We start from the raw sequence: 16,694 nt of genomic DNA, 5'->3' as shown, positions 1-16,694 counted from the left end.
GAAAACAAGGCTTCATGTGAAGGGGCAAACTCAAGAGAGTAATGCAAAAGTCTGTGCTGGTCAAGTATTTGCCCTAGTACCAATGAGTGAGGTCATGAAGAAGTATATGAGATGTCTCCTAGGAATCATCCACCCATTAGCAAAATATATCAGATTCACAAAAAAACCCCAATACCATCCAAGGTATTACAGGGAACTATGTATGAGAAGTAATACAGGAAAAATGTGGTGTATGAAGGTATGGTGACAAACATGTGAGCATAAAGAAAAATGACTCATCACCTATTCACTAATACTATTTAAGTTGATCTAAGTGCAATTCTTCACTTCCCCTCCTCCCCAGTAGAATGTGGTTTCCAGAATATTCAAGGCACAGGAGAAGAACAGGTTTACAGGGAGTACAGGCAATGACAGTACAATCTGGGCTGCTGTGAGCTGTACCTGGAGAGAGGCTTAGTGGAGTTACTTGAGGAGGAAGGACAAACAGGAAGAAAAAGATGCAGAAAAAAAAAGGAGTAGACAGGACAAAGAGCAAACAAGACAAAAAAAATAGGTAAAAATGATAGACAGAATACAGAAAAATTAGAAACATAAATAAAGGGAATAACTTGAATACACCCTTTTTTTCCCCTTAACTATCAGCAAAAATCTATTGTGCTAATAAACAGTGAAAATTATGTTGTGACAAGTGTAGAGAAAGGAGTTAAAACAATTTGATACCTGGCTTATTAAAATGGGAACATAGAGAAAACAAGGAAGAGCAGGTATTTCAAAAGCATGCAGACTGGCTGAGAGGGGCCTCCAAGCACTGTTTAAGCTATAGCAGGTGACGTTGGAGCTTACGTGGTGGTGAGAAATATTATAGATGGCTTTCTTTTGACAGTGAAGCTCATGAAAAATACAGCAATGGATCCAATTCTAAGATGTAACTTGAAGATCAGCATGTCCTACTGATGGCAGTCAAAAAAATGAAATATTTTCAGATGCAAAGTCCAATGATAATAGAGCAGCATTCCTTCACTCCCTAGTTACAAAACAGTAGTTCAAATGCAATGGTTTCTAACCAAGAGCCAAGACCTGCTGATGAGAGGCAGTATTTCAGAAGGCATGGAATAACATGTTCTGCTGAACTCCACAGTACCCAAACCATAAAAAACATAAATTCTCTTTCAAGTCAGGGATAACTGCAGAAATATTGGGAACCTAGTCATTGCCTCTCACACTGTAAATAAAAACTCAATTGCCCACCTATATACCAAGTCAAAAGTGCTCCTCAGTAGTTAAGTATGTAAATTTCTTTTGCTCTGTTAGTGGATTATCTAATCTGCCAGAATATTACATTTCCTTATATGTTTTATTTTGGTGAACCTGAGTCAAAAATTATTACAAACAGTAAGGGAAAAAAAGCTCACTAGCTCAGTGGAAGTGTCATTTTGCTGGAAAGCTTAAGTAGTAATAGTGGGGAAGTAAGAGTTCCAACTATTCGAACAAAATTGATTTTATTCCTTTAGTTTTCAACTACCAGAAGCATTTGAAGTGTTTGTATGGCTATCATCCTAGTATTCTTCTGCATGCAGCTCAGATTAACCATTTTCCACTAGATACTGTGTACTGTGTTTATCTTTAAGGCATCCAGAATGGCTGGATACTTCCTTTCCTGAAACCATACCTTGCTTTGAAGTACATGTTAGAAAATATACTCCTTCTCTGTCATTCATTACTTGCATTATTAAATAAAGTCAGTCACTGTACAGATGGGATAAATAAGACAGACTCTGCTCCAACAACTCCGAATCCAAGTGTGAGGAAGAAAGAGAACAGATGGATACAGGAAGAGTGGGGAGTACAATGAAAAGCTATTTTGGTTAAGGTGGTAGGAGGACATGTGTCAATCTAGCTGTATTTGTGGGATAATTTTAAAAACAAATTCAAAGGAAGTAGCCTGGTAGATGTTTACAGAGAGCCTGTGGGACAACATGACAAGGACTGAAAATCCAGCAGGCACTGGAAACTCTTGCTACTAAATGAGCAAACACAAGAGAAGTGAAAGCGGCTCAATCCTGACGCACAATGAGGAAAAAAAACTAAAAATCCATCCAGGGACAGACATCATCAAAACGACAGCCAGGAAAATGACGTGCATAAGGCAAAACTAGGATGGTCAAATGGAGAGACAGAATAGTGTAGCTGAGGGCCCAGAAAATAAGAATCTGAAAAAGAATTCTGGCTGCACAGATGCCTAGGGAAGGCTATGCCTATAAAAAAAAAAACATATGGAAAGAAATATGTATGTTTTTTATGAATCTGAATTCTTAAAAATGAATTCATCCTCAGTTTGAGTAAACAGTGCTGAAATACACATTTATGCATCATATTAACACTAAACTGACACAGCTAGAACTCCATACAAAAACTTCATTTTCTGAATTAGAACAGAAACCTCAGAGACCATTCCTTGCAGGTTTTGTCAAGGCAATATTTTCCCTGACACACATAAATTTACCCTTACTGATTTTATATTTCCCAAGATTATAGAATCATAGAATGGTTTGAGGTTCAAAGGGACCTTAAAGATCATCTACATCCAAACCCTCTGCCAAGTGAAGGAACACCTTCCATCACACCAGGTTACTCAAAAACACTCCAGTCATATCTACCTTTAATTAAGTTCAGTAGTTCTTTGTCACCAGCAAGCTGTGCTTAGTAATTATTGCTCCCCATAATTTAATGAATATTTGGAATATTCTTCTGAGCTTCCAATGCTGAACACCAAAATGAATTCCTAAGTCATGGTTCTCTCATTTAACCAGGGATGAGCTCAGACAGTATTTGAATTATAAAGCAAAAAATGCAACGGAAGATTCAAATGAGGAGTTCAGGAATTATGTGATTTGAGTACAAAGGAGGCTATAAATGGGGTAGGGTGACCTGGACATTCAAACTTTTACTCTAGCAGAAATACAGGAGCATTTTAGCACTGTAAGAGATTCAGTGAATGAATCAGATTATCTTGAAATTCCCTTTAGCACATAGCTTCTATTTTCTTGTAGCATCTTTAACTGGCTTAATAGCAACAAAATAAATGGCAATACAATCATCTTGAAGTTATGTGGATTTTTTGTAACTCTGAAAAGAATAAAAGTACACAGGGAAGCAAAGCAGTATCATGTTCCCATATATTTTCATTATTCATGTACCTAAAATACTTTCAATAACTACTTAACTAATAACAATGTATTGAGCTGAAATTAATATGCTGATATGGATAAAACAGAGAGGTTTTTAATATTATTTCATTTTAAAGAACCAAAGTGAGGAGAGATGTTTATAGTTAAATGTGCTCAGAGAATATTAATAGAAAAAACCCTGAATTCTGAAAATAGCCATCTCAATAATTGTATCTTTACTTATCCAAAAGGCTATCAACCAAGGAAATAATACTGCATTTATTTCCAAACTAGGTCTGAATTCTATAGGAGGCCAAAAGTCCTATTATTAAACTTAAGATAGAAAACAGTTCAACAGAGTGAATCTACTTTGCCTTTTTAACAAAATTCTCTTATAAGCCTCGTTATGACAACAAAAATTTACTGCTTATTGGCAGCTTGTCTACTTCTTATTTTAGCAGCCTTTACACTGTTTGAGCCCTAGAACGAAAAAAGGCCAGACAAAGGCATGATTTTGTTTTCTCCTTATCCAGAAACTACATGAGAAAATGTATAATCTTTTACTCGTAATTCAAACAGCATCTGCTGAGATCATGAGATCAATAAGATAATCTTCCAAACCCATTGATACTAAAAGTTAATTCATCTTAAAAAAATGCCTTGACCCTGCAGGGCTAAAGCTGCCCTAAATAGCAGGATCTATTACATAATCCATACTTAGGCTTATGTCATCACACTGGAGGGTTCTCATTTGAAGGAGATCAAAATCTCCACTATTTAGCACAGGCTTTAAGTCTTTAGCATCTTAAGCAAAGGATTCCTGGGCCCAACTGTCCTTCATGTAAAATAAGGCAGTAAGACTCAAGAAAGATATATGGAAGTTTACAGGAATCCATATAAGGTAGTAGAAAGCAACCTTTTCTGAAGAGCACCAATTATAAAATAAAAAAATTTAGGCAACTGGCTTTTGCCTTGTCTCCAACCAAGGATCTAAACTGCTTAAGACACTGGTGACACTAAAAAATTTAAGCACATTATCACCACATAACTGGGAGATGATTTAAGAAGCAAGCACACATGTCTACCATACAACAACATCCTTACAACAGCACAATACATTCTGTGTTTGGTACTGCTGTGGTTTCACCCCAGCCAGCAACCAAGTGCTGCACATTTGCTCACTCCTGCTGGGTGGATGGGAGAGAATCAGAAGAGTAAAAGTGAGAAAACTTGTGGGTTGAGATAAAGACACTTTAATGGGTAAAGCAAAGGCCGTGCACGTAAGCAAAGCAAAACATCATCCTGTGTGAGCACTGCTCAGCAGCAACAAAAAACATCTCTGCATCATCAGCCCCATTTTAAAGCACTCTGTAACACAGTCCCACACCTGCTACTAGGAAGAAAAAACTGTCCCAGCCAAAACCACCACAGTATTTTTGATAAATCTTTGCATCTATCAATAAGATATGTGAAGTAATATTTTTCACTCATGGTATTTATGTTTGGTATTTATGTTTGACAATTTCAAGTAAATAGGGCAACTTAAAACTTTCAGGTATTTTGACAGTCCTTTGGTTTGACTGAAGTTCACAGTGTCTGAGGAGTATATGCTGTGAATCAAGAGGAGATCTACAAATTCCAAGTGGGTAAGCCTTTCTTGCTGCACTGTTAACAGGAGGGAGTTTGTAAAGGAAGGCTGAGGGTGCAAGAGCATTCTTTCTTTCTTTTTGGAAAAAAGGAACAAAACAAAGGGACTGGAATTTGTAGGAGAGCAGAGAAGCAAATCAAAGAATGGAACAAAATTATGGAAGATAATGGGAGCTACAAGATGCTAAATATCAGGCAGATAAAAATGTATTTTATATAAAAAGCTTTTGTTCCAATTGAGTCACGCAAAATATTTCTGTAAATGCTTTGGCAGAGTCTTTGGCAGAATTCCTGTTTCTGATGCAAAATGTGATGCATCACTTTGAGCAAATTTGTAACATTATTTATAAAACAGTTGAAAGTTCAAAAGAAAACAAGCATGTTTAAACAACAAGGTCAGGCATGCTATCAAAACAAGCAGGAAACCTTCAAAACTCAGTTGTGCCCCAATGACAAAACTGTTACAAAATATCACATTAAAAAGGGGTCAGTTTGTGAAGGGGTCAAGAAGTACTTATACCATCTATTTCAAATATATATCAGACACGGGAAACTTTTCAGAGAACTTGTGGGAGCAACACAGAACCAAAGGGCATCCACCCAACAGATCTAAAGAAATACAGGAACCAAACATCTGAATTACTGTTACACAACTATCAGAAGGCAATGTTCTCCTGACAATTCAAGTTTCACCAAGGCTCTTGAAGACACTGAGCTACCACATCAAAAGAAGAAAAGTTCTCACATAGAGAAAGAGGAACAAATGGTTAAAAAATTTCAGTGTGAAGAAAGATCATTCTCTTTGCTTCCTGTAACCTTGTGTTTTCATTTGTGGAAATGACTATAATGACAAGCTACTGTCCATGTATAAAACACTTGTAATTTCTAAATTCAAGATGCAATTCTATGAATCTTTGCTTTCTATGATTTGAAATGTCTTTCCACTCTTAATGGATGTGCCTGTATTACACTAATCTTTGTTTTGTATTTTTGCTTTTTTGTTGTTTGTTTGTTCGGTTTTGCTTGTTGGGGGAGGTTTTTTGCTATAGTTAAATATTGATTTTAAGTTTTGGAAAATACAAAAATTGCAGCAAGTTCTGTATAATATTTTTAAAAGCAGCTTGTACTTACCTGCTTTCTGACACTGCACGATCTTCTCATATAAGCTATCTGTATTTTCAACCAGAGTCCTGATGGTGTGAATCATCTATAGAGAAAATAAATGGAAATATACAGAATATCAGTAAAATTGAAATTTTACTTAAATTTTTTTATCTGTAAATGGTGCCTAAAATTGAACTCAAATTGATTAACTAATACTTATTGTTAATATAATGAATGCACTTCTTTTTCTGGTTATAATGAGGTAGCACAGTGCCCTAGACATAGAATAAAGGCATAAAAATTACAATGATTTTGGGCTGGGATCTGTGAATACTGAAGCAAAACATCTACTCCACAGTTCACTGCCTATCAAAGCAACTGGAAATGATGCAACCAGCAATTCACTTTTGGTGGCTTGGTTGAGATAACATGGATGCAATTTTCCTCTTCCTCATTCCCTCCAACATTCAGGATGATGATCACTCATTACCCAGTGCATCCTTTTTCCTAGGCATCATTCCACTGCTTTTCCAGATTTTTTTCCTCTACATTTTCCCTTTTGTGGCTAGACCTGCACTCATGTATGAGACAATGCTTTATGGAAGAAAACAAATCACTTGAGGCTGGTAGTGGAGGATAGGAAAAATAAATTATTCTTTGAGCTGATCTTTCTAAACAAAAAGCCTTTCAGGGAATCCCAGCTGAATGCACTAAGATGGAACCATGCAGAATTTTCAGCCTAGGGTATGTACTGAGAAGTAACAACTTTGCTTCTCACCTTCCCCACTGACGTCTCTGCTTTCCACTCAAGCAGACAATTTTCTCTCCACTAAAACAATGACTACATTTTTGACATGTTACTTATGTGGGTGTTCATGTGGAACTTGCTTTTCCTTAGGAGACCACCATTTGCTTTTATGAGAAGGAACAATCCTCCTCATAAAAGCATGCTACAGGAAAAAAGGAATGTTACAGGGGAAAAAAGCCCAAACCTCTCTAACACTGCTCCTCAGAGAAAAATTACTGTAAGAGGCATGACTCCCTCACACATATTAGAAGGAGCCTTCTCCAGCTGAATGACATTGGGGCTGTTTTTCTGAACATTTCTCCAAGTAAGGCAGAAATCAATTTTGAGAAGCAGGCAAGCAAGTCTCAGATTTTTGATCGTGACAAGTGTGCAAGCAAGTGAGGAGGAAAAACACCTGCACAGACAAACTACTCTACAGGCTTCTGTAACTGTCAGCTGCACAAAAATCTGGTTTAAACAAATGACAAAGCATTTAAAAATAATTCTAGTTCTATTTCTATTATTTCGGTTTGAGCCAATAAAGAAAATGATGCAAACCATGAATTTTTACTTGCTACACACCAACAGCATGTGAAAAAGCAACTTTAGAGTACATGGAGGTCATCATACTGGATAATTTAATTTAATCCTCACATCCCAATTTATCTCTTTTTAAAGTATCTACTTATTATGTCTGTTGTCGGGGTTGCTTTAAATAGATGTAAATTAGAATATATGAAGCAAAAATAATGTGATCAGGTTGCTAAGCTGCAAATGAAAAACTTTAGCTTACCACAGTTTAAACTGGATTGTTCTTTGAATATAAATATCAATTTTCACTCAAGCAAAAACTACCTATAAATAGAATTATGCTGATTACTATTTAAGTGTAACAAATTGAAGACAATTTAAGTAAGAGAATACTATATTTCACCCACATAGGGAGCACTGCAAACTGACTATTCTTAATCAGTCAAGGAGAAAGCCCCATTTCACTTTGTTTCATTACTATTCAGTCTCTAAAACAGAACTCACAAATTGAAATAAGATCACAGTAAATTTGCTTGACAGGCAAGGATTTACCTGTTTCAATACATATGTCACATAACACATTTGTTTCTGCAATGAACTTAAATGGGGAGAACCAAAACACAGCTGATGTCAGCTGTATACTTCCAATAGCTGATGTTATTTTGCTAACTGGCTGAAAGAAAACCGTAAAGCAGGTTTTTCTGAATTGACAATCACCTTGAAAAATGAAACGCTGAGCACATATGACTCTTGGGCTTTTCTGGGGTGCTAATACACAATACTAAGGACTAGAGAGGGACTCCCTATCAATATGAGTCCTTTCACCTGAGCACTCTTTTGATTGGAGTTCATAAACAAAGAGAACAACTATGCTGCCTGTTCAAGGTGTTTGTTTTGAAGGAATTGTAAGAAATATTACAACTGTCCTACACTGTTTTCCTGACCCCATGTGTTTAATAACATAATTTCTAAGTTATCTCAGTTAGGTCCTATTCCAGACACAGAGCATATCTACCTGCTCTGCTTCCTTTGTATGGCCTACATGAATATCAGATAATTTAAAAGCAGTGGAGAACAAGTCTCAGCTGATTAGAAAACTTACTTTGAGATGCTGCACTGATTTTCAGAAATAAGAGAATTCTAAGATGAATAAAAATGCTTACATTACTGCTTTTTTGTTTACTTTCTGTATTGACAAAAGAAGAAAGTTTTACTGATTCTGCAGATGAAAGGAAAAAAACTAATCACTGTATTAGTGCTCTTTCATCATGGTCAGGCTAACACTGGAGAATTTATAATAACATGCCAATTTCATATTTCACAGTTCCAGTATGGAAAGCTAGTAAATACCCTATGATCAAAAGGAATACCCTCTTTGCAACTTCTGAAGAAGAATGGCAATGCATTTCATGTGGCAGAAATTATTCTAATATCCACTTTTAGATTATCAAGACTAGTAACAGTTACTTTCATTATCTTTGGTCTCTAAAATACATACAAAGCTGTATTTAAGATTAACAGCACTGCAGAGCAAAACTGGCTGAGCTAGCAATAATTCAGGGGTTGACTGCCACTACCATTCAATCACTGTTATGGAACACCCCAATTTTCAAATGTCCCTCCCTAAGAAAATAATGGAGCAGTATGCTGTGTGCATGAGTAGGTGTCACCTTCTAGCTGTGCTTGATTAATAAACTAATACTATTAGTTCATTATAATTTTATTCTTACATTGCTCTACACCACACAGTCATATTTTAGTATGGATTCAGCTATTTGTTAAATTACTCCTATGGAGTGTTTGAACATATGAATTCTTTCTAGTGTTCAAGCCAAAGTTTTAACCTCATGAAAGCACTTATGTAGACATTCACAGAGACTGAAAGACTTCTGGCAGACACAGCATATGGAACAACTATGTATAAATGCCTATATTTAAACAGAAAATTAATCTAAATATACTGGTATGTATATGTGTGATCGATATAAAAATGAAATAGAAAATGATGAGTGAGGAGGAGCTTCAGTGTGAAAACCACGATGTCTGCAGCAGAGTAAGACATGGAAATCTCAACGCAAATTAGTCATGGAAATTGAGTAGAAAGACCAGGTAAAATCTGCTCTACACTGAACTAGTCAATATTGAACAAGGCAATCAATAAGCAGCTATTTTCTAACCACATCTAACTTCTAGAATATTACCAGTGACAAATCTGGAAAGAGAAATGGAAACAAATAGGGAAGAACCAGTTGCCACCTGATCATTAAAAATGTATTGCAAATTCCCCATGCATATTCAAGAAAAGAACACATGCTACATGAAGTTTAGTAAGCTGTATTTTCTAGCAAGCCTCTTACAATACTGATTCAATTCTAACCTATGTTGCCTTTTTTCTGGAAGCAAAGATTCAAAATATCCAAAAATTTATTTTAAATATAGAACTTATATAATGCTGAAATTGCTTCAACTCCCCTTTCAACTCCCACCCCACCACCACAGTCCAACCTCAGCATGACCAGAGAACTTCTCAGGTGCTCATTTCAGACTGGACTATCCTACTCTTTTTGTTGGTCAGTGGAAAACAGGAAATGCAGAATTGTATGCTTTATAGCCTTGAAGTCATCACACTTTTGCAGAGGCCAAGTTAATAGTTTGATCTATTTGTTATATTCTTCAAACTCTATTGGTTAAATCATGCAAGCATTTTACCTAGTTATTCTAACAAATGGATGAATGTCAAGAAAGATGTTTTAAAAATTAAGTAGTTATTATTATTGTTGTTGTTCAGAAGTAAGCACTATATGATTAGTCCAGAATTCTCAATGAGGATTGGAGACCTGTATAATTATATACATTGCTGCTACCTTAAAAAGCCAATGATGATGGTTAGAAATCACAATTGTTGCTTCAAACAGATGGAACTGCATTGTTAACAGTTCATACCTTATGTGATGCTGTCCTCACAAACCAAATGAAAAACTCATTTACTGAAAAAAATCTATCCTCCTTCTCAGCAAAACAGAACTCTCCCATTAAGATGGTTACTTAAAATTATATATATAAATGTCTAGACTATCCTTTAGGTATGTTTCAAAGTTTGTTGTCTTATTTATTGCTTTATGAAAGAGTTAAGTGCTATGAACTAACACTACGTAGGTCAATGCAAGTGCTCACATGTATGTACATATGCATGTATTTGAAACCATTTCTTTAATTTCAGCTAATTTGAAGAAGATCTACTTCTACCAGGCTCACACAGACAGGTCTTCTGGTAGAAGATAAAACATTCTGTTTATACCCCCAACTTGTGGAAAATATGTAAATGAACTCAACTGTAAATATTTTAAATATCACATTTAACATAGGCCTTGGGAAAGAAATCTTTCAAAACCCCCAGGATTTACCCAATCTTCCAGTGTGGAACTGGTTGGTAGCACACAAGACATCAGCTGTATTTTAAAATGGAAAAATCAACCAATTATAAACTGTGTCTGGCTGATGAAACAGTGAGAGAAAACACCTTCACTGACACAATTGCAATACCAAGGATGAATGTTATTTTTAGCAAGAAAAGCACACCACACATTTAAATTTCAACATCTGTAAATGTGTTGCCAATACTGCTAAACCTATATTCCAACAGCAAACCTGAAACCATACTTACAGTAGGTATAAATCAAATCTTCATTAAAATGGCACTCACATTCTATTTTCATCCAAACCTCTACATATTAGATATATTTCTGAAATCACAAACTACACCATTTCTAATAAATGTATGTATCTTTAGTATTCAGAAGCCAAACTGGAGCTCTTAACAGCAGTAATAAACATGTAATTTGCATTTTCCAGACATTTTATTAAGCCCAAGATTGTACAAATAGCACCATTATCAAACAGCACTTCACAAAAATAGGAAACCAAACACAAGGCATTCCAAACTGCTAACAGCATCTGCACCACTTCAAAAGAAGTGTTACACAGTGAGGATCAGAAGCTGCTACCATTGCCCCAAGCAGTAACATCAAGGAAAGGAACTCTGGTAGGGACTCCTTATAAACTCTTTGCCCCCAAGAACCATCATAGGTACCAGGACCTCATGGTCAGCTCTACTTGAATGCCTGTAAAAATTGTACCCAAGCAGTCCAGCATTCAATGTCAGTGCACCAAAAGGTATCTTTGTTGGGGCACTGGAACAAGCAGAAGAAGTGTTCTTAGACAACTGCCATGGTCAGCTTGCCTTGCAGCTGCATTAGGAGTTGTTTTAAACTGTATGTGCTGCTGGAGAAGAATGGTGTTATAGCAAGTAAGAAAGGAAATCGCTATAAAATCCCATTGCAAACCTCACAACTCAAATTAATTGTGTTCTAGCTGTTCCTAAGTGTGGACATCACACTGAAAGAATTCTGAAACATCCAACTTCTGACAGGACCACCATAAACAAGAGAAGTCGACTTTACGAAGAAAAACCATTCACAGCTTTCCTCTGCTCTGCCAAGCCTGTCACCACATTGTAGAAGGCCACACATTGGCTAAGCCTTATTTCCCTTTTGTAAACCCATGCTGAGTTTATCCCATCTCTTTCTTGTGAGGCCACGGCTGCAGCATTCATCCCAGTTTGGGGTTTTTCAGTACAAGAAATATATGGAGTACTGCCCAGCACAAACTCACAGAGATTTAAGGACCTGGGAGTATCTTTTATATGAGGAGAGGCTAAGAGGGCTGGGACTGGTCATCCTGGAGCAGAGAAGGCTCAGGGGGAATCTTAGGTGGTCAAACACTGCAAGAGGTTTCCCAGATTGACTGTGGAGTCTCCACCCTTGGTGATATTCAACAGCCAACCTGACACAGTCCTGCTCTGTCTGATCCTGCTTGGAGCAGGGGGTGGGGTTAGATGATCTCCAGAGGTGCCTTCCAACCTAAACGACCCTATGTAAAAAAGAATTATAGTAAAGTTGACATCTCCAGTCAAAAGAACTGAACTTTCTGGCTCAAAACAGCAATCAATAATAACATCTTTATAGATAAAAATCAGGTGTGGTTTTGCACAGAAAGTTCACAGCTCTACAAACCAAAGGTAATCTTTCTCCTATCCAAATACAGTCCAAAGTACCAAGGTAAGAAAATCAAGCTGCTAACTGATACTTCTCTACACACAGAGGATTCATCATATCAAATCAAATTTCCTTCAAAGCAGTAAGGTTTTTAGCAAATTTATTGTCTAAGTTAGAAAATATTTCTTCAGCTGTACAAGAAAATAAATTCAGCAGAGAAGCAGAGAGATTTAAAGTTAGAAGGGACCTCAGAAGGTCATCTGGTCCAAATCCCCCTGCTCATGCAGGGCCACTTACCATGGCTGGCTGCCCAGGGCCATGTCCAGATGGCTTTTGAGTATCTCCAAAGCTGGAGACTCCACAATCTCTCTGGGCAACCTGTTCCAGTGTTCAGTCACCCTTACAGTCAAAAAGTGTAACCTGATGTTCTGACAGAGCCCCCTGGTTTTCATTTCATGCCTTTTCTCCTGTCACTGGGCACCAATGGAAGTGGCCTCTCTCTGGCCTCTGCACCCTCTCCTCAGGCATTCATACACATTGATAAGATCCCCCTCAGCCTTCTTTTCCCCAGACTAAATAGTCCCAGCTCTCCCAGCCTTTCTGTGTAGGAGATGCTCCATCAGCTTAGTGGCCCTCTGTTGGACTCTTCAGCACATCCATGCCTCCCTCGTGCTGGGGAACCCAGGACAGGACACAGCACTGCAGGTGTGCCCTCAGCAGCACTGAACAGAGGGGAAGGGTCATCTCCCCTCAAGAATAACTCATGTTATGATATAATCAGGTATTATGTTTCTATTTAGACTTTAAAACCACTGCCTTCTTCCAAAAAAAAAAAAAAAAGCCAAAAACAAAAAAGCAGATGAAATTTCCCTTATGCTTACTGAATTCATTGGCATATTATGATAAAAATGTAATGCTGTACCTGACAGTGGCAGTTTATCCATTTAAGTGGAAAAAACATAGGAACAGACTCATAGTTTCATAGTCTAACTTTTCAGCCTACCTTTCCTCTCTCATCTCTTTTTGAAATGTTTTATATTCTAGAAAACACATACATGGAAAATTATTTCTTTCTTCAGAAAGAAGCAAGACAAGATTATGCCATAATACTTTGCAGGATCAAAAGATATAAGATATGAAATCCACTTACCAAAACTAATTCTTGTAGGCCTGAGAAAAAATAGGACATAATCTGTTCTTAACTCTGCGGCATTCCAAAATTAATTCATTTCCCCCAGTTTAAGAAAATCTACCAAAGGAACAAACAGTCCACAAGTCCTCCATTAAAGAGAACTATTTGCTCTTAATTCCTCATGAGTCAAGTCTATGAGAAAGACTAGGTTGAAGATAAGAGTAAATATAATAATCAGCAGCTCTCTTCTGAACTATGTACCCAAGGACAATAAGCCCTTTTTAAATACAATAGTCACTGCTTTTCACTTTCCTGACAATCTGGGTTTTGTAGCAAAATTATTTTCATAATTTTAAAACTAAAGCTGATAGAATGAAAAACCATGTGAAAAGTGGACAATAAATAAGGACATGTATATGAAATTCAAATATCCTCTATCTGTATAAGAAGCAAAATCTAGCATCTGTGTAAAAAAATTCATAGGTAGTTCACAGGTTATTTCTGAAATGAGAACTATCAGTAGCAGCTCTCATAGCCACAATTTCTTTTTCACAGAGATGGAATCAAAAAGACAAACATCAAATTTAAAATTTATTGAGAAAGAGAACTCCTATTGGAAATATGTAATACATATGAGAAGTTGCTCTGCATCTGACCTATTTTTATGCTCTTCCATAAACATTTCATTGGACTACATTAAAGCAGGCCAGAAAGCAACACGCTCTCCTCTTCCTGAGTAGCCGTATTATTTTATGCTCTTATGAATTCTGTGAGTCAGCCATTAGACATAATGGGATTAGTGAGAGGATACAAAAAGCTTCACCATCCATGCTCTCAAAAAGAAATGCAGAAATCTTGACTTCACAGAAGCATTACATTGTCATTATCAGAGCTTTTCAATCAATGCAAAGCAGCTCATACTTTACAACATTTGGCACTGGAGCCTTGAGTACCCAAAATTAGACATTTGCTTTGTGGACTGAAAAAGCCCAGCATAAGCTAAGGTTATCATCTGCAGCTCTGTTTTTGGAAGCATAATTACAACCTTCATGTTGTTATAAAACAGGAAAATAAAAACTGATAATAAGCAGCACAACTCTTTCTGAAGAAAGTGTCCAAGCAATTCACTATATTTTCCATGAATGCTTTGTTTTCAGTTTTTATGACAGGCTAACAGCCACACAATCAGTAACTATTTCAATTAATCTCAAAAACCAGGATCTACAATTACTATAATTTATTAAACATGGTAAAAACCATTACCTGGGCTATTTGCAATATTAAATTGCAATGAATGATGGATGTTTTTCCTTAGATCTCTTCACCATCAAACTATATCCATTTATTACTTAAATAAAGACAGTTCTATTCTGCAGAGACTGATAATGAAAGTAAGCAATACTGTAGAAAGTCAGAGGCAATAATGGAAACAGCGAGACACTGTGTGTTATCACAATTTAAATACTGCATTTGTGTTGCCAACTCTGAAACTCACTGTTTTAACACACATTATAATAATCTACCACTAAGATTGAGAAAGTTGTTGGAAGTCTAAGCTACATACCTCACACCTCGATGATCTTTGCAAATCTGGGGGCAGCATTAATTCATACAGCTTCCAGAGTGCTTAGCTACTTGAGCTGGATCAAAGAAGCAGGAGATATACCTACTATCTCTAATCCACTTACTGGAAAAACACACCCTTAATGCAAAAATCAACACAAGCAACTGTCTTTAACAGCTCTTTTACTGCTGGAGCACCAGGTTGAGTCCAACATTCACTTTAGCTATCAGAAAAGATCTAATAACTTTAAAAGTCTAAAAATTTAATGGTAACTTTATTTTAATATGAGCATTTGAAAGGAAACTTTGTCAAATGCTTTTGAAAATCTAACCAGACTGATCTGCTGTGTCTACATGCTTTTTGACATCAAAGAACTCCAAGGGATTAATGAGCCCTTCATTTTATAAAAGCTGTACTGACTCTTCCTCAACATGACACATTTCTCCATGTTTCCTCTAATTTTCCTCTTCAAAACAGTTTCTACCCATTTTCACAGTACAGATGTCAGCCTGTCTGATCTGTAATTTCATCATCTTCCCTGGAAATATCTTAAAACACTGGTATCACACTAACAACTTTGATAGTCAGTTTCAAGTGAGAGAATACACACAATTAGCAGTTTTGATACATCAACTCTTGAGGTCTTTCAGAACTCGTAAATTAGTATCTCCTCTTTCTGGTGTATTATTTTACCAGTCTTTTGCCTCTCCTATGTAATATCTTCTGTTAGCATTTCACTTACAGATGAATTCTGCAATTAGTCTTTCATAAAGAAGCGTTTCATGTGAAACCTTGATCTCCACAGGTATATGGATGCAAAAACTAATTAAGTGTTGTGGCTTTGCCTCTTTAGCTGGGGCTTTCTTTTAAACATTGATCAGCTAGTGAACTTGCATAATCTTTGACTGACTTCTGTTTCTGCTTTTTCAGAAAAGAGGTTACTGTTATTTTTAAATCTATGCAGATCATTTTTTTAATTCTTCACTGTCAGTTCTCTTTTATTTCTTACTTAACCATGGCAGGGTTAAATATGAATCCTATCTTCCCCATTTGCACATGACTTCAGCTATTTGGAAGATGCCTTATTTTCATGAGAACCTCCTCCATGTTGGTCTCCTCAAGTGTTTTTTGATATGTGGTACATATTTACTTCAAACTCCCCAGGCGGTATCTTTAGTGTCTGTGATGTCTGTTCTTTTGACTACTTCTTTTATCTTTTTGTTTTGTTTTATGTAGTTATGCTCTCAAGTATAAAAGCAAGGAATAATAGCTTTTCAACCTTTTGCACAAAGCATTAAATTCTCTTCTTCATAATCCAGAAAATGCTAAGAGGTAAATTGTAACATGGAAAACTCATGGAGCTTGACTTCAAAGTCATGGGCTCAAGGACAACATTCTGAACCAGCTGGGCTTAGACCACAGCTATCATGGTCTATGCCAGTCACACACTCCTCAGGAAAGGCACTATATGGATAAATCTGAATTTTCTTCAAGTGCACAATGCAAGTGGTAAGCAGGTGATTAAGCATGTGATTTAAAACCATGTGATATCCAAAGACTGGGTTCTGCTACAGGAGATTGGTGCTACTGAACTCAGCCTCCTCTGACACAACCAGAAACTGAGTATTAGGCCTTTGCACAAGTTGAAGCAACATATTCACTCAGTTTTAGGAGAGAATTACCAGCACTGCATCCAGCATTTTTGGTT

General features: G+C 36.6%; 1 protein-coding gene across 2 annotated transcripts in view; it reads right to left on the bottom strand.

Annotated features, from left to right (window-relative positions):
• Positions 1–16,694, bottom strand: part of PLCL2 (phospholipase C like 2) — a 98,696-nt gene that overhangs the window by 18,018 nt on the left and 63,984 nt on the right. For both annotated transcript variants that reach the window (XM_064704587.1, XM_064704588.1), the window contains exon 4: positions 5,946–6,021. In XM_064704587.1, coding sequence (XP_064560657.1) covers positions 5,946–6,021 — 76 coding nt within the window. The remainder of the gene's footprint in view (positions 1–5,945; positions 6,022–16,694) is intronic.

The sequence above is a fragment of the Zonotrichia leucophrys genome, chromosome 2, assembly GCF_028769735.1.
Source record: "Zonotrichia leucophrys gambelii isolate GWCS_2022_RI chromosome 2, RI_Zleu_2.0, whole genome shotgun sequence".
Taxonomy (NCBI): domain Eukaryota; kingdom Metazoa; phylum Chordata; class Aves; order Passeriformes; family Passerellidae; genus Zonotrichia; species Zonotrichia leucophrys.
This window is presented reverse-complemented; position numbering and strand designations above follow the sequence as displayed.